The sequence below is a fragment of the Leopardus geoffroyi genome, chromosome C2 (assembly GCF_018350155.1).
Source record: "Leopardus geoffroyi isolate Oge1 chromosome C2, O.geoffroyi_Oge1_pat1.0, whole genome shotgun sequence".
Taxonomy (NCBI): domain Eukaryota; kingdom Metazoa; phylum Chordata; class Mammalia; order Carnivora; family Felidae; genus Leopardus; species Leopardus geoffroyi.
The window spans coordinates 70784366-70808899 of record NC_059333.1 but is presented as its reverse complement, the minus strand read 5'-3'; the positions used below and the strand labels follow the sequence as shown (position 1 = coordinate 70808899).

Below are 24534 nucleotides of genomic sequence, written 5' to 3'. Positions count from 1 at the left end.
CACTAATGGAGGGCACCCAAGATGCTGTAATAACCAACAGGAGACCTAGTAGCAGTATTTGTAATCCATAATTGCTTTGTTTCCTTAACATATTCAGGAATGTGACGGCAAGCTGATGTCACAGTTCTGTAGCACATGTTGTATCACCACCACAGGGAAGGGAGGGGGCATCAGGGAGGTAGGGGGTGGTGCTCTGATGTTCTAGAAGCTAGTTTGGGATTTTAGGTCTGCTGCTGGAAATCAGTGGTATAATTGGACTCTGGGTACTGAGTGTTAAGAATGAGCTTCTTGGGGGGCGCCTGGGTGGCTTAGCTTGTTAAGCGTCCGACTTCGGCTTAGGTCATGATCTCACGGTTCATGAGTTCGAGCTCCACATCAGATTCTCTGCTATTAGCACAGAGCCTGCTTCAGATCTTCTGTCCCCCCTGCCCCCACGGCTTCTCCGCCCCTCCCCTGCTCCTGCTTTCTCTCTCAAAAATAAACATTAAAAAAAAAAAAGAGTGGGCTTCTGGCTGGGCCACTTTCAGAATTAGAAGGGATCTAAAACATCACCTGGTAGGCCCTGCACCTGCACCTGGGTGTGTGGTCTGCATCACCTGGGCGCTCAGTAGGGGTGCGGAACCTTGGGCTCATCCCAGAGTGACAGTCAGAATTTGCATTTCAAAGGGAAAAAGGACTCACTCACTGTCCCCCAGGAACCAGGGCACCAACCCCTGTATCTAGACTCTTGGTTCTCTTCTCCCAAATCCATGCTCTTTGGGCCCAAGTTGACCGCCCCGCCCCTTTGCAGCTCCCGGGAGCTAACACCACAGCCCAGAGGAGGAAAAACTCCACTGGCCAGTGCAAGCAGGCAGAGGCATGCAGGTTGAACTGCCCATCTTTGTCCACCTTGGACTGTCTGGGGTTGGGCAGTGTCTGAGTAAATTGGGGGGCTGCTTGGGCAAGAACTCTGCGAGGCACTTAGTAGCAGGATGGGGCCCTGGACACTCTCTTTCTTCCCTTTTTCACTGACCTATCTTTGTGAGGCTATTTCAGACCTGTTCTCTCCCTTAAGCTGCAGATCTCTCCCCACAGGGCGACAACCTAGAGTGGTCACAACAGCCCCGGAGGTTGGGCGGACCCTCAGGCCACCATTCCAGCACCACCATCAGGGAGGGCCTGAGGGGAGGGGTGTGTGTGCAGCATGATGCTGGGCTCCTGGGAGAGGCACCCAATTCGTGTTTCCCCTACTGCAGGCCTACTGTACTTCCTCCTCGACTGGGAGCCTCTGCGGGCCTCTCTCCTCGTGGCCTTGTCCCCATCCCTCCCCCACTCCTCCACCACGTTGTTTTGGTGTGTGTCCCTTCCCAGAACCTCGGCCTCTCCTTTCCTTTTCCTTGCAGAGTTGCTCTTCCTGTGATCCCTCAGGCCCCAGCCCGTCCTCTGGGGCCCTCCCTGCCTTCCTCTCTCCCAGGCCCTTCCTCCGCTCTTTCTATTCCTGGTTGGACCAACCTCTCCCATTGTCCATTCCCAGGAAAGGGCTGTCTTGCTGGTCGGGGTTGGGGGCGGAGTGAGGGACCTGAGCCAAGAAGAAAGCCGGTGCCGGTGCCGGAAGCCCCTGCCTGCCCCCACACCCCCCCCAGCTCTACTCACAGCAAGGTGCCCCCCACCCCTGCCCCATTGCCAGTGTCATTTTTAGAAATCTCACTTTCTAAGTTAGTCAGCAGCAGCAATCTGACACCCACATGTGGGGGCTGATGACTTCCTGACTGCCTCTCCTAATTTCAGCAGACCCCAGAGGTGGGGCCGGCAGGAGTGGGGGAGCGACAGGTGCCACAGGAAGCTTCCCAGCAGCCACCTGACCAGAGGGCTTGGGAGCTGCGGTTTGTCACAACTTGTGACCAGGGCGGACAGCCTTGGGCCAGGGCAAGGTGGCTGGGTTCCCATGAGTACTCCTTGGGAGCAGACAGCAGACCCTGCAGAATCAGGGCCCACTCATGGCAACCAGAGGAGCTGTGTTACCAGATTCTGGGAAGAAAGGCCAGGGCTTTCTGTAGATGACCTTCAAGCATCTTCCCTCTGCCCGTTCCTGCCTGGACTTTGTCTTGATTTATTTTCTCCCTCTATGTCTCCCCACTCCACCCCCACTCTGTTTTTGTTGTTCCTAAAAGCACATAGCTCAAATGGGGCCAAAGTATTTTTGGTAAATACAGAAACAGATGTTTGGGTCAAACCCAGATACATTCACATGTGGCAGGTGCAGGCACTGAGCATCCCGGGCCTTTCAGAGTTGGAAGATGTCAGCTGAGAATGCCCCAGATTGGCTCCCTGTTTAACCAGCAGAGGAACTGAGAGGTTTACAGGGGCAAAAATACAAGCCTTAGAGATCTCTGGGGAAACAGCTCGGGATGAATTACAGAGAGACAGTGTGGTAGATGGAAAACTTTGAATTCAGACAGATCTGGGTCCAAGTTAGGCTCTGCCTTCTTCTAGCTATTCAAGCCTCAGCCAGTCATATACCCCTTGGTACATGTGGCATTCCACAGGGGAGACCCTCTGTTAGCCCCTTGCAGATGGAGAGAGGGAGATCCTGTGATCTTTGGGGGGGGTGGGTTTCAGGGGTTGATGAGAATCTATGCTGTATGCCTTAGCACTATTCCCCTGGGGAAAAGATGTCCCCAGAAGAGTTTGTCCCACAGACCACAGGCCTGCCCAGGACCAAAGCTGGCTCCCTCTTGGTGGGGAGGGCAGTGCTGGGGATCTGGGAACTGGTCTCCTACAGGAGAGGCAATAGCTGTAATACAGGCAGGTCTGACTGTGTGACCTTGGACAAGATTCTGTGCCTTCCTGAGCCAACTGTCCTTATATCTGATCTTGCAGGGTAGTTATGGGAATCGGGGATGACATTGTAGAGGACTTACTTCCCAGTAATTGGTGCATAGGAGGTGCTCAATAAAGGGCTGCACGTCAGTGTGTTCAGAAGAGAGGTTGCCCTGTGATGTCCTTGAAGATGGAACCTGCACAATCCTGTGCACAGAGAGACTCCTCACTGCCTGGCAAGGACTGCGGTATGAAACTTTGCTGGCTGTGTCACCCGGGGCTGCTGCCGCTGCGAGGCAGGGCATGGTAGCAGTCAGGGCATGGGACGCTGTAAGGGTGCACGGCCTGGTGGAAGTCTCAGGTGCAGAAGCAGCCCTAGTGTGGAAGTCCTGAACTTCGGGGTACATGTCCCTCAAAGAGACTTCAAAGGCCTGGGAACCTCCAAATGATGTGTAAAATGTGCTGTCCGTGGGGACAGCTTTCAACAGATTCTCAAATGGGGCCAAAACTAGCCAAATTAAGAACCTTTGTTCTGGATGTCAGTACATCAGGCTTGAGGACGCACTGTAAGAGGACATGGCAGGTGGGGTCCTCTCAGCCCTGTGCCCTGGATATGACCAGCTGATCTCACCCTATGCCTCAGCCAGCAAGTACAAGCCAGGCAGGGACATCAGTGCCTGAACTGGGCACCCACCCTGCCATAAGCTTGAGGTTCAGCTTGACTTGGCTTGGGGTGTGGGATAGAGACTGGGTCCCCAGAAGTTGAGGTGGGGACGAGTAGGGCCAAACCTCGTTGGGGGCTGGCTCAGGACTGGGGGCCTGAGGTGGTGAGGTTGTAAGGGGGTGGGAGTCATAAGGGCCTGGGAAGGTAAAGGCAGAGGAAATGAAGCAGGTCCATTATGCAAGCTTTTGGAGCTCCTTCTCATCCATTGGAAAGTGGCACTTGTGCCTGAGGTCTGTCCCTGCCTGAGTGGGCTTGACCAAATAGTCATCAAATGATCTCTCTGGGCCTTGGATTCTAGTCTGAGGGTGATCACTGCAGGATCTTACCTCAGAGCCTTATTTGGAGACCTCAGGCGTGTCTCATGGAGGTGTGGCTGAGTTAATTTTAGTTTATTCACAGGTGGGATCTGCTCAGCCCTGTGCTCTCTCTTTCATTTTCTTCCTTCCTTCCTTCCTTCCTTCCTTCCTTCCTTCCTTCCTTCCTTTCCTTCCTCTCTCCCTCCCTCTCTCCCTCCCTCCCTCCCTTTCCTTCCTCCCTTCCTTCCTTCCTTCCTCACCCTCCCCGCCCTCCTCTCCCTCCCTCCTTTTCTTTCTTTCTTTCTTTCTTTCTTTCTTTCTTTCTTTCTTTCTTTCCTTCCTTCCTTCCTTCCTTCCTTCCTTCCTCTCCCTCCCCACCCTCCTCTCCCTCCCTCCTTTCCTCTTTCTTTCTTTCTTTCTTCCTTCCTTTCTTTTTCTTTTTTTATCTGCCCCATCTTTTATTTTTTCTCATAAATCACTTAAATCATTTCTAGAAGCAGATAGAGTATAAATAGAAAAAAAGAAAGAAAGAAAGAAAGAAAGAAAAGAAAGAAAAGATACTTGTTTACAAAGAAGTTGTCTAGAGAAGGTAGGCTTTCAGTCCTGGGATGTTTTGTTTGTTTTTCTGAAAGATATAGTTGTTTTTTTGGTAAGTCGATTTTAACTTGTGAAAGACAATGTGGAACACTTGTAAAAAGAAAAGAGAAATTGCTCATAATTGCATTATATAGATATCCATAGTTAATATGTTGTATGTTTCCTTCTAGTCTTTTCTTACACGTGTATGTTGAAACTCTTTTGGTATTTGTACTGTAAATTGTATCTACGTTTCTTGCTTCACCATGTATCATACATAACATGGACAATTTTCTGTGGTGCTAAAAGCCCTTTATAAACATTTAAAATACTTCAGTTCCCCATAGTTAGACATTTAGACTCCCCATTTTACATCATTATAAGTAAAGCATTGAAATGTTTCTGTCCATAAAGTTCTTTTCAAAGTTAAGATGATTTCCTTGAGAAAGATTCAGAAGCACATCTGAAGGGAGAGGGCTGTCTCAGCAGCATGTCGGCGTGAGCGTGTGCTGGGGAATGCGTGGGGCCGCATCTGTCATAGGCCCTGCAGAGGCAGGGGATGAGGCAGGCCTCCTCACAGACCCCCATGAGAGCCAAGTGACTTAGGCTCTCAATCTGTGGTTCTTGGTGGGGTGGAGGGAGAGAAGACTCATCCATGGGGCCTGGGCAAAGCCTTCATATACCCCTCTCTGACTGAGCTCCCATGGGCCTCCTCTGCAGGGATCAGTGAAGCCTGATGAGGTGTTTCTGTCCTGCATGGCTGGCCCGCCCAGCATGCCCACAGCCCTGCGTTCAGATGGGCCTTCAGACCTGTGCAGCATTCCAGCTTGGCTGAACTCTGTTCCAAGGCAGGCTGGGCTTGGTGTTCACCTCAGAAAGGCTAGTCAGTGGGGTCAGCCAGCGGATAAACTAAAGTTAACTCAGCCATTATTGCTTTTTTGTTAATGAGGGGAAGACCAGCTGTGAAGATGCCAAACCATTCAGAAATGTTGCACAGTACTTGGGATTTAATGTCTCAGGACAAATTCCGCATTCAGGCAGAAGAAAGCAATCGACAGTGATTTTAAGTCCTGACCGGACTCCCAAGGGTCCCTTGTGCTTCACTGAGCTTTCATTCTATTATTTTTTTAAAAAATATTTTTCCTATTAAGTTATGAATCTTGGAAGCTGTGAAAAGCGCTGGTGATCTCACTGGGCTCATGAGTGAGCAGGAGCTCTTTTGTGGATTGAGGCCCAGGGGGAAGCTAAGCCCCGAGGTAGGTGGAGGACAGTCGGGCAGGAAATTCTGTCACCACAGCTCCAGGGGTCGGCTGGAGTGGTGGCTAGACGCCCATCCTATGTGGTTGTGGGGGTTGCGGGAAGGAGGGCAGGACTGGCTTCTCTTAGGCTATAGTTAACAGGAACAAACTAACTCATTCTCAGAGATGAGATTCAAAAGCAGAGGCTGGATATCCTGGATGTTCCTGAGCCTAAGAATACTTGATCTGGATCTTAAACTTCCACAGCCCACTAACATGTCACAGATGCTCTTCAAAGTGACCTCCTTTGACAAAGAAACAAAATAGGCTTAAAACCACCTGAAAAATTTTATTGAAGTCAGTGTACAAATGTTTAAAATGCTTTGAAGAAATCGGATCTGAGATGTTCTTGCTAAAAAGCAGCCTATGAACAAGTCAAAGTGAAAGCATGGATTCGAGATGTGCCCATAGCCAAGATCTAAGAGAAAGATTCTTCTTAATGTGACCCATATTTGCCACCTACCTCTTGTGTGACAGGCACAGTGCTTGACTCTTGAGGGCAGACATTTGTGAGACTGGATTTCTCGCCCCAAGGAGTCTAGTTGGGGTAAGATCTAATATGGCCAGTCACAGTATGAGGGCACTTAGGAGGAATTGATTCTGATCAGGAGTTGATGTAAAAGCCAAAGGAAGTAGCATTTGAGATGGGCTTTAAAAGTGAGCATGGCGGGGCGCCTGGGTGGCTCAGTCGGTTAAGCGTCCGACTTCGGCTCAGGTCATGATCTTGCAGTTTGTGAGTTCGAGCCGCGCATCGGGCTCTGTGCTGACAGCTCAGAGCCTGGAGCCTGCTTTGGATTCTGTGTCTCCCTCTCCCTCTCTCTGCCCCTCCCCCACTCATACTCAGTCTCTCTTTCTCTCTCAAAAATAAATAAACATTTAAAAAAATTAAAAAAAAAAAAAAAAAAGAGTGAGCATGGCAGTGGGGCACCTGAGTGGCTCAGTCAGTTGAGCATCAGACTATGGCTCAGGTCATGATCTCACAGTTCATGAGTTTGAGCCCCTCATTAGGCTCTCTGCTGTCAGCGTAGAATCCGCTTCACATCCTCTGTCCTCCTCTCTCTATGTCCCTCCCCCCTCTCACAAATCAATAACTTTATGTTTTTGCCAAGTGAGCATGGCATTGATGCTTAGAGATGTGGGAGAAGGGTCTGGAAGGCAGGGACACAGGAATGGGTATTACTGGTGTTCTTGGGGAGAGTCATTTTGTGACTTCTGGGCAGAGGAAAGGCAGGAAATGGTGGCATGTTGCCTGGTTGTAGAGGGCTTTGATATTCATCTTAAGGAGTTTGGACTATATTCTGCAGCTAACAGGGACCCGTGGAAAGGTTTTTGAAGAGGGAAGGTAGCTTAATTTTTTCAATTAACAGAAAATACATAGATACACGCTCAGTGAAAGATTCCAGCTATATGGAAATCTGTAAAGAAAAAAGAAGAAAAGGAAAAAAGAAAATGCTCCCTTTCCCAGAGGTAACTATTGTTCTCCTTCAAGTCATTTTATCTACCTATATCTGTAGATAAAGACATACAAAATCCAGCCCTGGAAGTGTTAAGGCCGATTCTGTCAGACTTCTTCCTTTTCCTTTCTCTCACAGACACGCCCCTACCTTTTTTTTTTTTTTTAAGTTTATTTATGTATTTTGAGAGAGAGAGAGGAGAGAGAGAGAGCGGGGAAGGGGTAGAGAGAGAGGGAGAGAGAGAATCTCAAGCAGGCCCTGTGCTGTCAGCGCAGAGCCTGACCCTGGGCTCTATCCCATGACCCTGGGATCATGACCTGAGCCAAAATCAAGAGTCAGACGCTCAACCAACTGAACCACCCAGGCACCTCAGACCCCTACCTTTTAATATTTAAATTTATATAAGCTAGGACTGTAATCTAGGGAAGCCTGCATGCTGTATCTTCTCACTTGACTCATTTTGCTCTCCTTTGTATTATTTCAGAGCACGGTTTTATTGGGTATTCACCAGAACTGCTACAGAACAACACTCTGCCAGATTACAGCCCCGGAGAGTCTTTTTTCACTGTTTTTGGGGTGTTCTTCCCAGCGGCTACAGGTATAGTAATTTGGATCCTTTCTCACTCCCGCATTAGGGGTATAAATGCTTGGTTTCTAAAACTCAGTATTATAAATGGCCTCATATGCTCCTAGGATGTCTATCTGACTTTGATGGCCTTAGCTTTGACTAAAAAGCTATTAACAGAGAGTTTACTTGTCCATAATTCCTGAAGGCTCCAGCATTATTTATTCTTCCTTACCCTCCATACCTATCTATTGAAACCTCTTGGCCCAGTCAGTAGAGGAGACATATTTCTCTTAGGGCTGAGCAGGATGGATTCCTTAGCAGGGCAAGCTGCCCCTTCCACCACAGAATGGGTGCAAACTTGGTCTAGAAACTCCCCTCCTCCCTACCCCAACCTGTGAGTCTTCTCCAGGGGTCAGAGAAATGCCATTGTCTTCTCCCTGTACTGGGTGTGGGTGAGATCAGGACCCTTGGACAATGAATGACTCTCCCTGCCCTACCTTCCCCATTTTTCTGCTCTACAGTGGCCAGGGAGGAGCGTTACAAAGCTGAGATCCCTCTAGAACTTTTGTCTTAGGCTCCAGGCCTTGGCCCGGAGGGTGGTAAGCAAACATGTGGATGGAATGATCATAAGAAATAACCATTTGCTAGAGACTGGACTTGTCCCATGGCACAGACTCAGAGAAGCATTTTACTCTTGATCAGGCCGCATCAGTGGCCTGGAGTGTGGCTGATCTTGTCTCCGTGTCCTTCTCCCCTCTTCCCTCTGCCTGCCTTCATGTGGCTATTTCCTTGCTCATGATCCTCTCCTCAAATAACATAGGGATAGAAAAAGGAGGAGAAGCTACTAGGATGTTGAAACTTTAAAAGGCTGCCCGTGACAAATGCTGGCAGGGATGTGGAAAAACTGGAACTCTCATACACTGTGCAACCATTTTGGAAAACAGTAGGATGATTTCTTAAAAACTGAACAGTCTATGGCCATAGCACCGTAAATGTGTCTGATCTTGGAAGGTAAGCAGGGCTGTGCCTGGTTAGTGTGTGGATGGGCGACTGCCTGAGAATACCAGGTACTATATAGGCTTAAAAGAAAGAAACCTAAATATACACCCAGCCATTCCCTCCTGGTTATCCGCTGCAGAGAAGTGAAAACATGTAAAGACTTGTGCATGACTGTTAAAAGCAGTTTAATTTGTAATAGTCATGAACTAGAAATAATTCAAATATTCATCAACTGACAAATAAATTATGGTATAGCCATCCATGTAAAACTACTCAACAATAAAAAGGAATGAGCTATTGATACCTGCAACAGTACAGATGGACCTCAAAATAACAGTGCTGCACAGGGCACCTGGGTGGCTCAGTTGGTTAAGCGTCCCACTTCAGGTCAGGTCCTGATCTTACGGTTCGTGAGTTCGAGCCCTGCATTGGGTTGTGTGCTGACAGCTCAGAGCCTGGAGCCTGCTTGTGAGCCCCTCCCCTGCTTGCGCTCTCTCTCTCTCACTCTCTCTCTCTCTCTCAAAAATAAACATTAAAAGAAATTAATGGTGCTGCAAGAAAGAAGTCAGACAAAAACAAGTACTTTTTTTAAAAGATAAAATTATACAAAACTCCATTTATATAAAATTCTAGAAAATGCAGACTATAGTAACAGAAGGGAGATCAGTGGATGGGGAATAGGGGTGTGGGGAGCAGGAGGGAGGGACAAGGAAATTTGAGGGTATGAAACACTATTCTGGACTGTGGCGATAGGTTCACAGGTGTATCCCTATGTCACAACTTTCCAGATTATGACACTTTAAACGTGTGCAGCTTATCATATATTAGTTACACCTCAGTAAAGCTGTGCAAATGAAAAAAGTGAACAATGTTAATCGCCTTTAATCAGCTTTCCTGAATCCCACTCTGGCCTCCAGCAATGCATGTTTTCTCTGCTTTTCACAATCAAGCACTGGGGCTTTGTGCTCCTGTCTCCATTTCCTGCCTCCTATTGCCTTTGTCCATGCTCTTCTTTTGGAATTCCGAGCCTGCCTCTCTACTGAAATGGCCTTTCCAGAGTCTTCAGTGGCTGCCATGCTATTCAGTTCAACTATCATCTCTAGTTTCTCAGTGCATTTGACTGGCAACCTCCACTTCCTCCTTTTCTCTTGCCTTCTCTGACGTAGCACCTCCTGGTCTGCCCCCTGCCTCTCTGACTTTCCTATTTGGGTACATCCTCTTCTGCCTGCCCATTAAATTTTGGGGTTTTTCTCTTCTTTCTCTACTGTTTTCCTTAGAATCTCATCCATGCCTACTGTTCAATGACCACTCACAAGGCTGATGACTCCCAGACTTGTACCTCTAGCCCAGATTTCTCTAAGCTTCATATCATATATTTAGTTGCTTACCTGGCATCATCCACTGGGTATCTCAGACCCAACATGTTCAGAACCAAGCCCATCCCACCTATCCCCCAACTGGTTCTTCTCCCTTACTCTTGATCTCAGGAAATGGCATCTCCATCCAAACAATTGCTCATGCCAGTAATGGGGAGTTATTCATGATAACGTCCTCTTTCTCACCAGTACCCTCCAAGTCCTCCTAAAGGAGCTTCTCCTTTACTTCCTACTTCTTTCCACCTCTACCACCTGACCACTCTGGTCCAAGCCTCATCTCTCAATAGATCACCACAGCAGTCTCCTACCTGACCCACCGCCCTGACCCTCACCCCCCAGGCTGACCACGGAAGTGAGCTTGGAGCTAGGCCTCAGGAGCGGCAGGTAGAATCTTGGTCCACAAATCCAGATGTGCCAGAAGTAATGCATCTCTTTCATTTTTATGAAATGAAAAGAGTCAGTCTCTGACTCAGTCTTCATTCTGCCAGGATGTTTAAAAATGGATGTCAGTCATTCATCAACGCCTCTACATTGCCCTGCCATCTTGTTCCAGGGTCTTAGGGTCTTACCAAGTCCCAAGGCATGTCTGGCTTTTCATCATTGTACACACAGCCAGATGTCCTGTCTGTACATCTGTTCAAGTACATGCTCAAGTACATAGGGAGCCCTATGCTTTAGAGTCTATGCACTTTCCAGGCCCTCCTTCCAGGGGTCTTGTGGGGCTCCTGCTGTGCTGACCAGGAGTGGGTCGCACATCCACATGGCTCCAGATCTTATGAGCCTTTATCTCCTTGCCTTCAGCTCCAGGGGCAATCTTCTGTAATAATATGGCAGACCCTTTAGTCCAGGGCCAGCTTTATGGGCATGAACCTATGCATTCACACTGGGTCCCACGCTCAGAAAGGCCCCCTGCTCGGTGTAATGATTTACTTTTGCTAAAACTCTTAATAATTTTTGAACAAGGGATCTTATATTTTTATTTACACTGGACCCAGCAAACTATGTACCAAACTATGTCCACGCCGCCTCCCCCCACTGCCCGCCCCCGCCCCTGCCACGCTTTCCCCCACCTATTTTGCGGTTCCTTTTCTCTAAAATCTCCTAAGGGCTCAGGCTTTTGAGAAACGGAACCCAAAACAGGGTGCAGGCAAATTCTGCTTCCTTCTGGCACGTATCTCCCTCAAGGCAATGAAATATATGTCAACTTCCTCTTGAATGGGCAGAAAATGCAAGGGGGAAAATGAATAGAGGAAATTTTTTTTTTTAAGTTGACATTTGAAAATATTGACTTGCCCTCCCTCCCCCACACAGGCAGAGCACACCTTCAAGAGACTTCCCACCTGAGCGTTTCCTTGGACCCCTGCCTGGGTGTCAGGGCCACAGTTACACCTGAGGCAGGGCTGTGGACCTCTTTGGCTGGCCGCACTCCAGGGGGCGTCCTCAGGCACCCACAAGAGCTTGTGTCAATAATGTGACCCTGCTGGGCCCCCTCCACGCTGCTCCACACTTCCCCTCCTTTGCCTCTCTAGGCCCTGTGTCTTAGAAGAGAGGGGATGCCTGGTCTGACGGGGGGCAGGGAGTGGTGCCCCCCTCTTCAGTACTTCTCCCTCCAGCAAGAAATTAGCAGCAGCCTGAGGTTTGAAGAGCCACACAGTGGCCCAGAGTCTGAGCGGGACTAACATTTGAGATCTGCTAGTTCAGCAGCTCTCAATTCTTTCTTTCTTTTTCCTTCCTTCCTTCCTTCCTTCCTTCCTTCCTTCCTTCCTTCCTTCCCCCCTTCCTTCCTTCCTTCCTCTTTTCTTTCTTTCTTTCTTTCTTTCTTTCTTTCTTTCTTTCTCGTTCGTTTTATTTATTCCTGTTGAGAGAGAGAGAGAGAGAAAGAGAGCATGCGTGAATGTGAATAGGGGAGGGGCAGAGAGAGAGAGAAAGAGAGAGAGTCCCAAGCAGGCTCTGCACTGACAGCGAGGAGCCGGACGCAGGGCTCAGTCTCACAAACCATGAGATCATGACCTGAGCTGAAATCAAGAGTCAGATGCTTAACCAACTGAACCACCCAGGTGCCCCTCAACTTTTTCTTTTTAATCCATATTCACTTTTGATAATGATACTGAAACCCTCACCTACACTAGAAATTCTGATATGCCTCGCTGGACCAGAGAGGGGTATATTTGTCCTTCCTTTGAGAAAGATTGCTACCTAAGAATATTAGTCGAGCTTTATATTCTGCAGCTTAAATTATGAAAATATTGTTTTGTAAAAGTCCAAATATGAAATTATAATATTGAAGAAACTATCTATACAGGCCTTTTGTTTTACCTCACGCTTCTCCGGAGATGGGCTTCCCCGTCTCTCCCACCGCCCCTTGGCCCAACCAGGTTGAGAAGGACTGATCTTTTATGTGACCAGCTGGGGAAGGAGGAGCACAGAGGGGCTTATGAAGGATTGCTAAAGGTCACCCGGCTAATTAGTGACCAGAGTTGGGCCACCATCCTGCTATGGAACATTGCCTCTCTGGCTCTCTCACTGTTTTCCAGGGGCCCCAGTGTAAACACGGTAGGCAGGACGAACAATTTGTATCACTTGGCTTTCCCCTGGCAGATGTTCTGTTAAGCTATGAAAAGCATGGATGATTGGCAGTTTCCATGGTGACGGATTTGCCAAGGATTAGCTCTGAGTGAGTCATGGCTGGGGCTCCCTCCAACGCCATCCTCTTCTGGAACAAGAGAACCTCCAGGCTGTGGAGAGGAGAGAGGAGTTTGGAAGAACAAACAAAAGTCCCTCCACCTTGTGTCCCCATCTCCAGTCAGACATATGATTTAAATTACTTCAGATATTTTATCTCAAGGGCAGGACACTTCCTGAGGGGAGCAGCTGAAGTCTAGGTTTCAGTGGCTTCTCTGGATTTATGAAGCATGTCCTTTTGTCCTTCTGTCCTTCTCCCCGAAGTCCACCACACCCTGCAGTACTGGCTGCAGGGTGGGGCTGGGACCTTGGAATAGATTCTGCATTTGCTTTGTTTCTTAAAGCACTTTCCTTCTCCAAGCTACACAACCAAACTTGCCCTGAGAAACAAATATCCACCCCACAGAATGCTTTTTCTCTCTCTCTGTTTCTTTGTCTCTCTCTTTCCCTCTCTCCTCTCTCTCTCTCTCTCTCTCTCTCTCTCTCTCTCTCTCACACACACACACACACACACACACACACACACACAGCACTCCAGGGATTAGGGACCACAGTACATGGAGGAACTAGGAAATGGAAACTCCCAGAGAATGGGGTCCACAGGTTTAAGGAAGAGAGAGCCTCAAGTAAGGACAAGCTGGAGTGGGGCTCACTCCACTGCATTCTGATGAGTAGGATAGGAACAAGAGAAAAGAAGAAAGCTTTATAATTATTGTCATGTTTCTTTTTATAATTTTATTTATGGAATTAACATATAATTTTATCAAAATTGTTATAAATATCTGTAATAATCATTAGCATTATAATAGCCTACTACATGTGGAGCTATGCTGAGCACTTTACATATAGTCTTTCACTTAAACCCCACCACAGCCCCACTGCTTCGATTAAGCACAGATTTACCCTGAAGGTAATGAACCCTAGACTTCAGGGTCCCTCACTTGAGTAAGCTCCTGCTTACGCCCTGTTCTTAATTTCATATTCATAAGTCTGTGTTGTTTTTAAAGTGTCAGACCCCATAGAACCTGGACCCTTCCATGGGTTCTGTTATTATTCCATTTTATGGATGAGGGAACAATAACAAAGAGAGGTTATTTCCCCAAGGTGCTGAACCCCATTGCTTCTCACCTACTTTGGAGAGGATGCTGGAAGAGAGAATGCACGCTTGTCTGGAGCTGCCCCCAACCCAGAAGCCAACAAATCTGGCATTTAATTGAATTGAATTGAATCCTGGGATTTAAACATTCCATTATTTGACACTGTCTCAGCAGAAACTCTAAGGCACCGAGAGGGTGGGGCCTGACAGGTTCTGTCTCAGAGAATGGAGCCAAGAGGGGATGAAAGGTTCCTTCGGGAACAGCTGAAAAACCAACCAATAGGTTTGGAGAAGGAGTGGGTTTGGAGTTCAGGCGGAAGGTAAGGAGAAACCACCAGGGTCCTTAGGAACCCAAGGATCTCTGAGTGAGGGACGGAGCCCGTCTCTCCTGAGTGGACATTTCTTTAGCACCTCCTAGGTGCCAGGCACTGTGCTGAGTGCCTTATAAATGCTCATTCTAACTTTAACAACAGTTCTGTCAGATAAATAATCATATCCCCATTTGTAGACGAGGAAACTGAGGCTCAGAGCCACACTGCCTCCAAACAGTAACAGACTGCTTCCTTCAGCACAAAAGGCAGCAGAGAAGACATGGGAACTTTAGTGCATGGATCTTCTGCCTTAATGATAGAGAAAAATAAACTCATGAACTTAAAAGAAGAAAGAAAATAGGCACCAGAGATACAATTAAGCTAAAGCTGAAGGAGAAAATTAAAGGTTTCTAAGAACACAGATTTGGATCGAAAAGCACCCAGGAGGAAGCTTGGAACCTCCTTGAGAAAGAGTCGTTCTTTAATGAACAACTAACAGAAACCAGAAAAGCCTAGAAAAACTATTAGGCTTTTTTCCCCCTTACGAATTCTCATTTTCAGTAACAAATAAGAAAGTAGGGTGGGGAGTGGGATTGTGATGGCAGGCAACAAATGAAGTGTGTGTGCTGTGGTTGACTCCCCCCACCCTCCAAAAGGACATGGCCATTGTCTTGCAAATGTTGTAAGCAAGGTTACTGGTTCTTTTAACCACAGCTTATTTTTGAGATGTAGAGGGGATGAGTTCCTCCCCTAGCTATCCATGCCTGTTTTTAGGTCAGATATTTGAACTGGGGCATTAAGCCCAAGCACCATATTCACCTGGTGACACCCACCCCAGCTATAGGCATAATGTCAATGCCCAGAAGACTGGATGGCTCTGGATGTTTAGCCTCATAAACCTAAGCTGGTAAGATGATGGCCAACACCAGCTCACATATATACAAAAGCTGAGACAATAACATGCTAAAAGTCTGTAGAACTAGGGTGCAAGACCAAATCAGAAGGCATATGAAGGAAACCATATGAAGGAAGCTGTTTACCAAAGTCACATGTGCACAGACTACATTGTCATCCTGATGCAGGGAGAAATGTGGTTTCAGGTAAAGCAATTAACTGCTTCCTGGAACTGGCAGTTTAAGACCTACCAGGAGGGGAAATGCCCTGGTCCAGGCACAGACTAGTGATTTGGGACTGGTGATGAAAGTACCTGTGGGTAAACCAATGTATAGTGCTGATCATAACTGATAAATTCAGCCTTCTTGTGGGGGAGGTAACCCCAAATTAATCATACAGTTACTTGGTTATAAAAGGGAAATCCAAGAAAAGCATGGGTGTTAGAAATCAAGAAACTGTATTACATAGTGGAAAGAACACTGACTTGAGATCAGGAAACTTGAAGATAGTACTGCAGTTAGTCTGAAACTTGGGCAAAATCACTTCTCCTCTTTGGGCCTCAGTTTCCTCATATGTAAAATAAGAGGTAGGAGTAGATAACCTATAGGACACGTCTAGCTTTAAGAATTGTTGATTCTACGTAGCCATTTTAAGCAGTTTTAGGAAGCCTCCCAAGAAAAGTATAAAGATTAAATAGTAATTATAAAATGGACACAAGTGTTTCCCAAACTGTCTTCCATGGAACACTAGTAATGAATAGTTTTTCTTTAAAAAATAATGTAAAATTGTTAAGTGAGTTTTGGGAAACACTGTGTTACATTTCTCTTCTTAGCGATGGATGATGAAAATTAGCATATTGTACGCACTGGTAAGTCCAGCAGTAAAAAACTTTCTAACCTTATTTATCAAGATTTTCCCAAGCTTTTTTTCCCTTTAATATCTGTAAAACATCTGTACACCAATGCTCTCGGAAATAGTATTTGTTCTTCTACAGCCACCCTAAATTCAGCTCTAACATTAACAGTGATATCTTAAAATGGTTGCAGAAGCAGACAGAAAGCCAAACTAGAGAATCTCTACAATACTTGACAAGCATGGGCAAAAAATTACTAAATCAAAATAATTTTTCTAGATCCAGCTGGCAAGCGAGAAATTTCTAATTCACCAGAACTAGTGCTCATCTGCTTGGGAATTGTGTAGTCACGCAAGGGTGAAATTCTGGAAGTGACAGTGTCAGTGTGCAAGCCAGTCTAACAGGTGTGCATAGATCACTACAGTAGCCTGGCAGGAATGACCTGCCTAGCAGGTACTTCCCTGTCGTTGATGCTTTGTGTCTGTCCTACCGACTACCTACCCTTTGGCTTCTCTGTTTTGTCTCAAAAGCCAACTTCTGGCTGTCTGTGTTCCTGAGGGTGGCCTTGTCCATGTCTATCCTCTCTGTTCCCACTGACCAGGATCCCAGGACATCCCACACCAGGCCAGCTATCAAGAACTGTGATCAAAGGTTGGGTCATGGACTGTAAGGGATTCTGGGTGAAGAAAAGGGCTTTTGTTATGAATATAGAACCTGGTTGGAAGCAGGAAGCAATTAGGCTTAATCAATCACTTTCCTAGACAGAGCATACATATCAGTGAAGTCCTTGTGGGTCTTTGTAAATGATCTGATGGAAGGTGCACAAAATGATGTGACAAATTGTAGGAGGTACTAAAGTGGCAGAATAATTAATGGTATGTAATCTTACAATGCTGAATGAATGGGCATAAAATTGCTAGGGGCTAGGAGCTAGAGTGAGGAGGCCATTGTAGATGTTGGGAGGCAATGTGGCCAGGCAGGTGAGTTACCAGGGAACCTGGTGACAGTTGGGAACCTTTGCAGAGGTCAGAATTTAGGAGGTCCAGGAAGGGCTGGTATTAGTGGATGAAGTTAGTGGGGTCTGGGAGTCAGGTGAACATGGATATTTGCCCAGGGATGCCCTTGACACCAGGTAGTTCTGGCAGTGAGCTGTGAGCCCGTAGCCTTTGAACAGAGCCTCCGTGACAGATCTGGTCTCAGGAACACTGGTCAGAGTGAGGCAGGTTGTGGGTATCCTTTTTTGATACAAATAAGACCTACACATGACAAAAAGGAAAATCCTACAGAAGTGCTTATAATATAAAGCAATAGTGTCCCACTCTACCCGTTACCACCCCAGATACCCCTCCATGGGAGCAACCACTTTTAATTATTTTTAGCACTTTGGGAGCTAGCTGCATATTTACCAAACAATAAGCTTGAATCTGTAACTTGATGAATCAAAGACATAATCTATTGAATCCGTGTTCAGAAATAGAGTTTAGCTTACTTACATGCTCCTTCATTCACTTCCTAAATTTTGATGGTTAACGTTGCTTTTTTTCTTAAATTAACTTTTTAACTTTAAATAATATTCTTAAATCTCTGTTATTTTATCAATTTTGGGCTACATCCCTTCATTCTTTATTGTTGGTGTGGGAAATTGAGATTATGTGTTGTGTTTTAAGATTAATGTATTACAGTCATATTTATTTTTATGTGTAAAATATTTTTACAAGAAATACTTCATTTATCTCAAGGGAATCCCTAATTGCAAGGGAATCTGTATAATCTTTTTGTATTTGTGCTTTTTTTTTTTCTTTTTTAGCAGCAGGCAAAAGTTTATTAGAGTATAAGATTAGAAAGTAAGAGTAGTAGCTAACTTCGGCTCAGGTCATGATCTCACAGTTTGTGGGTTCGAGCCTCGCGTCAGGTTCTGTGCTGACAGCTGAAAGCCTACAGCCTGCTTCGGATCCTGTGTCTCCCTCTCTCTCTGCTCCTCCCCCGCTCATGCTCTCTCTCTCTCTCTCTCTCAAAAAATAAACATAAAAAAATAAAAAAGAGAGAAAGTAATAGTAGTAGGAAAAGCTCTGTTTCAGAGAGAGGACATTTGAAAGTGAATGCCCATGTATCTGTGCTTTAGAGCAGTATCAGGGAAGCCATAACAAGTTGATTATTAGCAGGTGAATGGGCAACATCCTCTGAAAACTGTAGTCTACCACTTTAAGTGAACAGACACAGTTTCATATACACACAGACACACAGACACACAGAGGCTCAAATCTATTAAAAAACATTTTGGTCTTAAGTTTACAAGTCAACAATCTTTGTAACTTCAAAGGCAAACTGCTCAGTATTAGAAATTTCTTTGTTCTTTTTAGCAAACACTAGAAATTCTCCTTTATGATAACAAGATACAGAATAAGTTTAGAATTAGCTTAAAATTAGTTGCAACTGGTATAAAAATATTCACTAGCCTTTTCCTTATTTACCTACCAAATTTAATGGCTAGCTCAAAAGGCTAGATTCATTGCTAGAATCTTCCAAGTTTTCTTTTCCTTTCTTTCTTTTCTTTTCTTTTCTTTTCTTTTCTTTTCTTTTCTTTTCTTTTCTTTTTTTTAGAGAGAGGGGGCAGAGATAGAGAGGGGGAGAGAGAGAAGTGGGGCTCACCTGAAGTGGGGCACAAGCTCACCCAATGCAGGGCTCACGCTCACCTAATGTGGTGCTCAAGCTTGCCCGATGGGGGACTCGAACTCACAAACCATGAGATCGTGACCTGAGCTGAAGTCAGATGTTTAACCCACTGAAGGTGCCCCTCAAGTATTTTATTAAATGCATTGAAGCTTGTAACAGTTAAGCTGACTTGAGTGAAAGATCATGGGACTTATATTTTTGTTTTTCAACAGTACTATGATGAAATTATTAGTGCTTTTTGTCTTCTACTTCTCTCTCTGTCTCTTTTTAAAATGAGTTCCTAATATCAGTTAGTCATAGCTTTACTTTTATATTGTCAAGGTAGATAATATTCATTTTCCATTTTGTAACTAGAGTTATGTCCTCTGTGCTTGTCTATAGGTCAATTTTTAGACGTCAGAAAACAGTAAACATGTATCCTATTGTGACTATGTAACTGTTGTTCATTGAAGAGTGAAGCAGCAGCTAGAATTCCATTTCCTTTGCTGTGATTCTGATGAGGTCCTTGTGCCATTTAGGGGAGAATATTCCTAATATCGTGGCCAAATGACTTACTTTGTTCTTACATTTTATCAGTTGTGTAAAATCATGTCATGACATGTTAGCTTGAATCCTATTTAGACATGGACTTTCTTCCTCCCTTTTCCTGGAGTTTCAATAAGCTTTCTTTTCTCTTGTTGCCAAAATATACAGTCAGCATGTCCTTAAAATCATTCAGTTTGTTAGTCCAGTTTGTTCATTGTGTTGAATCCAGTTCCTATTCAGAGGCCTCTCTCTTGGGGCCTCAATCCTTCTGCTCAATATCTTCTGGTTTCTCTGCAGTACAACTGTTATTTCTGGGACTCTACTCCATTTCCGAGTCAAACAGAATCTTGTGTTTTCCTCCTTCATGGTTTACATCCTCATTTTGCTGGAGTACATGCTTTAGTATCTTCCTCAGAAATGATATGTGGGAGGTCAGTTTTTTGAGCTCTTCTCTACTAAACTTTGCTTTCACTTAATTGGTAATCTGGCTAAAATTCTTGTTTCAAAATAATTTTTCCTCAGAATTTTAAAATCAGTACTCCATTGTTTTCTAGCATTCACTGTTGCCAAAGAGAAGTCTAATTTTTTTCCTTTATAAGTGTTCAGTTTTTACCTTTGGAAATATTTAGGGTTTTTCCTGAAGTTGCACAACGATGCATTTGGGTATGGACTTTTTATATTTTGATCTTTGTGTTGTCTACTTTATGGGATATTTCAACCTGTAGACTTGTGTCTTCTCCAGTTTGGAGACATTTACTTCTGGTTATCTATTATTTACTTCTCACTTATTTATCTGGTTATTTCTTGTGTTTTCTCTGTTCTCTCTGCATCTCCTGTTAGCTGGATGTTGTAGCTATAAGATATTTCCTCTATTTCTTCTCTTCTTTCCTCAAATTTTGTACCCCTTCATCTTTCTGTTCTCAATTCTGGGATACTTACTTTATCTTTCAAATCTTCTGCATTTTTAATTTTAGTGATCATTTCTGTAATTTCCAAAAGTTCTTTTTTGTTCTTGCACTATTTTTGTTTTTCATTGCATCTTGCTTTATAGATAGAATATTCTTCTTGGGTGTGTCTGGAGCTACTCATTACTATTTTCTTCAAAATTCTCTTCTGTGTCCTGATTTATACTTTTATTCCAGCCCAGGTTGTTCTATTTTTATCATGCATGTATTTGCGTATTTGTTGCTGGTTTTCATCACACCCCTGGCAATCTTTGGTTGCTGGCGTGGATTCCTGGCTGTAGTGTGTGTAGGTCTGTTTCCCTAAAGGGGCTCTTCCTTCACAGGCAACTTGACAGCAATAGATTTGTGAGAACAGTTAGTTCTTGAAGAGGGCTTCCTTTGGGTGTAAACATCCACACTAACAGCCCTGGTTTTCCTCGGGTTTATTCAGATCCTCTAGAGAAGTTTTCTAAGGCTTTCTTTTCCTTCCCTTTCACTCTGTGTCATTTTCGCCATTCTCTGTGTTCCAGACATCTGTAGCAACCTTTCGTCTACTTATGGCTGATGCCCCATCCCAATCCTCCTCTTAGAGGCATGTATGCATTTCCCCCTTTCCTACCCTTTTAATAAGATTTTGGGAAGAAGAGAAACAGGAGGAAAGAAGAGGTGCCTAATGTGTGGTTTGAAAACAAAAAGCCCTTTAAAAATTAGTTTTCCCCAGTTTCAAAATGATCACTGTAGAAAATTGAGAAATATATATATGTATAAGCAATAATATAAAAAATGATCTGTTTTCTATCACCCAGAAATAACATTGTTAACATTTTTAAAACATGTCCTGGTTTCTTTTTTTTTATCCCTATGCATAAATTTATCTGTTGCCTTTTTTTTTTTTTACAACAATGGGATCATGCCATATATGTTTTCTAATATGCGTCTGAAAATGAAACAATAGCTTTTGAATATCTTTCCATGTCACAACATGTCTCTGATAACACAGAGCCCTGGTATTTACTGAAAGACATATCATCACTTATTGAACCAATCCCTTACTTGTAGACATTAGGTTCCTTCTCATTTTCACTATTATAGACAAGCATTTATAAACATTTTTGGCTACATCTGTACTCATATCCTTGACCATTTACTGAGGATAAAGTCCCAGTTGTGGAATTAATTGCTGGTCAACCCATGTTCAGTCCCAGTGTGGGGCCCCCATTCAGGGCACCCTTTGAAATAGGCCCTCATTAGCTCCCTGGTTCCATACCTTCACCTCACTCCATTTCACCTGAGCTCCCCCAACAAGCATTATAGAGGGTGGGGGGTGGGTAAGAGCATAATTGTCAGAGTCAGAGTGACTGAGGTTGAATCCTAGCTTTCCCACTTACTAAATGTGTGACCTCTGGCTATTTTAATTAACCTCTCTGATCACTAGTTTCCTTTCCTATAAAATGGGGGATATAATTCTACTTTTCTGATGTGATTGTTGTGAGGATAAAGCAAAATAAAAAATGCATGGAAAGCATTAGGACAGGCACTGGCAGGTTGAAAGTGTTCATAAATCCATAATGATGGGGTTAGACCCAGCTCTGTCCCTAAGCCCATGTAAATCTTCCTGCAAGGCCACATTGGAGATGCACCCACCCCTCTGTGAAACTTTCCTGACCAGGACTTATAGAGCACTTGTGGGCTGGACCTACTTTTGATGTTCACAACACATCATCTGTTGCATTCTTCTGTGTGTGAGCATGGACAGAGGCGATGTCCCCCCCTCCCCATCCCACACTGCCCTCCCTCCCCATCATGACTAATTTATGACTTCTCATGAGTGTGGTTGGGGAATAGAAGCAATAATAAAGAGGAGTTTGTGACTCAGTTCTTTAGACTGTTCTCAGGATTATTCTTTAGAACTTGCTTAGAGCCCTTTGGTCTCTGGCTCTGGCTGTTGGATGCAACCTGCCCCCCAGGACACCTGAACCCCAGTGTAGTCAGTGGGAAGCAGAAGCAAGGAACTCTGCTGAAGAGGGGAAAGCAGGTGCTTTGCTAAGGCTGAGTCTCCCCAGGGAATTGGCGGGGGGGGGGGGGCGGGTGGGTAGAGGCAGAGCTCAGTATGTGGCCACAGGACCTTTGTGCAGCCTGCCAGCTGCCTCACTCACCCTCATTACTTTGCACTGCACCACAAGATGCTTTTGTGGCCAGCAGGGCTTTCCTCCCAAGCATCATCCAATCCACAAAGGTCCCATTCATGCCCCACGGATGCCTCCCTAGTTGCCAGGGGAGATTGAGAAGCTCAGTTGCCAGAACTGCAGATGGATGGGCTTGCCGTGGGATAGCTTCCAGGAGAGGGCCCTGATGAAGAGAAGGCGATTCATGGAGTGGAGTTCGCTGCTCACCCCTCTCCCCTGTCTGGGTGTCTTTCAGGAGTCATGGCTGGTTTCAACATGGGGGGTGACCTCAGGGAGCCCGCTGCCAGCATCCCCCTGGGCTCCATAGCAGCTGTTGGCATCTCGTAAGTAAGTTCCCCTCATGGCAATCAGCTGGAGAGAGGGAGAGAAAACCCCAGGCAAAAGAGGGGATTGCCCCTTTTGTTCTGAGAGTGCCCCAACTGTGGCCAATCTATTTCATATTCCAGTTCTCCTTTTAACACTCAGCGGGCTGGAAAATTCACGTCTGGTGGGTTCAGACGCTTGCCCTTTCATACCCCCTGCCTGGGAATGCGGGAGGAGGAGGAATCCTTTCTTTCCTTTCTCCTCAGCCTCCTGCCCCTCCTCCTCCCCCACTTCCATTTTGAACTTGGGGATTTTTTTAACCATTGGTTTTCCAGGATCGTTGGGAGGAATTTAAAGGTGAAGAGTTTTGCAATCAGACATGTTGGGATTTCTGTCCCAGCTCTGCTGCTGGGGGGCTGTGTGATTTTGAGCATTTTACTTGGTTCCCTGAGCCTCTGTTTCCTTTCTTAGAAAGTAGAGATAATGAGAATATGTGTGCCCCAGAGACTGTGGAGCAGATACTGTGTGTAAAGACACATAGCAGGCTCTCCTTACCAACCACCCCCCCCCCCGACTGTCCTCACCCGGCCTGCCTCCCCTGCACCTCTCCAAGGCTGTCAGGCTCCCTGGGTTTTAATTCACACTGTGCCACCCACAGGAGCAAACTGAGTGGCCTCGGGTCTGCTTCTGACCTTCTAGAATCTTCTGTTTTATTCTCAGTACTACGGAAAGAAGCTTCTCTGCCTTCACTGGGTAGACATGACAATGTCTTGAGAAGTTAAAAGTGCCCGTATTGTTTCAACCATGATATTGTTAAAATATTCACAAATGCTGACTGTGCTCTTAGCTTATTATAGTGGCACCATCACTTCAGTCTATTTTGTGCTCAATATGGCTGTGCGTGGGGAAGAGAATGGAGACAACAGAGCATACATGGGGTGTTGGGAAGGAAAGAGAAGAAAGAACCCTGCCTCATTTGGAGGTCATAGCTGGGAGGCCCCTGGAGAAACCTTTGGCCCATCCTCTCACTGCCCAGATGGGAATGAGGCTGCGGGGATCATGTGACTTTTTCAAGGTCACAGGGTGCCTGGGGGCAGAGCCAGGTCACTGCTGCCCTTTTCACACTTGGCTCGGCTCTCTATCATCTGGGATCCAAGGAACAGCAGGACCGAGAAGCCTGAAAGATCATGTACTTACTTGTTCTTCAGGGGTACGAAGGGGGGTTGGGGGGTTGCCCGTCAACCCTGCCTCAGTCCCGGCAACCTAGAGGTCAGTGGGGCCTCTCACTCCCCACTCCCAATACACTTTGTGTGTTTTTCTTCTTTGATGTCAGAGACAAAACAGTGATACACTTTTTTGGCAAGAGATGCTAGAGGAGAAAGAGTACTGAAAGCCCCCTCAGACAAGCGAGGGAGGCTTTATGACTGGCCTTTCTCTTTCCTTCTGAGACAAGTCCCCACGGGACCCAGGGGCTGAGTGGGGTGGGTTGGGCTGGGGTTGGCCGAAGTCAGGGATGTAACTCTGCTCCACTCTTGGGGTTTTTTGCAGGTGGTTTCTGTACATCGTATTTGTCTTCCTGCTGGGCGCTGTCTGCACCCGAGAGGCCCTTCGCTATGACTTCCTGATAGCGGAAAAGGTGGGTGAGTCCAGCACTGCTGAAGGGCTCAGTCTGCTGGTTCGTTTATTTGCTCCCATAACAAATGGCTACCTCCCTCTTGCAGCCCTGCCTAGGAATCCAGAGAGTCTTGGGCCCAGGGCTGAAGTAGCAGGGGAAGAAGGGCAAAAATATGGAAAAGGTAGAGGTTTTTCTTATAGATCCCTAGAAACAGATAACAGCCCTTGGAAAGGCACTTACACGCAGGTGACTAAACAATAGAACACAACCATCTCTTCCTGTCAGAGATCGGGACAGAAACAAAGGATACCATCAGCAAAAATCCCTCGTTCAACCAGTCCTTCATTTTTGCCAAAAGCCTC

General features: G+C 45.7%; 1 protein-coding gene across 4 annotated transcripts in view; it reads left to right on the top strand.

The window, feature by feature from the left end:
• SLC12A8 (solute carrier family 12 member 8) overlaps window positions 1-24534 on the top strand; it is a 140288-nt gene that overhangs the window by 76841 nt on the left and 38913 nt on the right. For all 4 annotated transcript variants that reach the window (XM_045502357.1, XM_045502358.1, XM_045502355.1 and 1 more), the window contains exons 6-8: window positions 7632-7745; window positions 22490-22577; window positions 24106-24193. In XM_045502357.1, the coding sequence (XP_045358313.1) occupies window positions 7632-7745; window positions 22490-22577; window positions 24106-24193 (290 nt within the window). The remainder of the gene's footprint in view (window positions 1-7631; window positions 7746-22489; window positions 22578-24105; window positions 24194-24534) is intronic.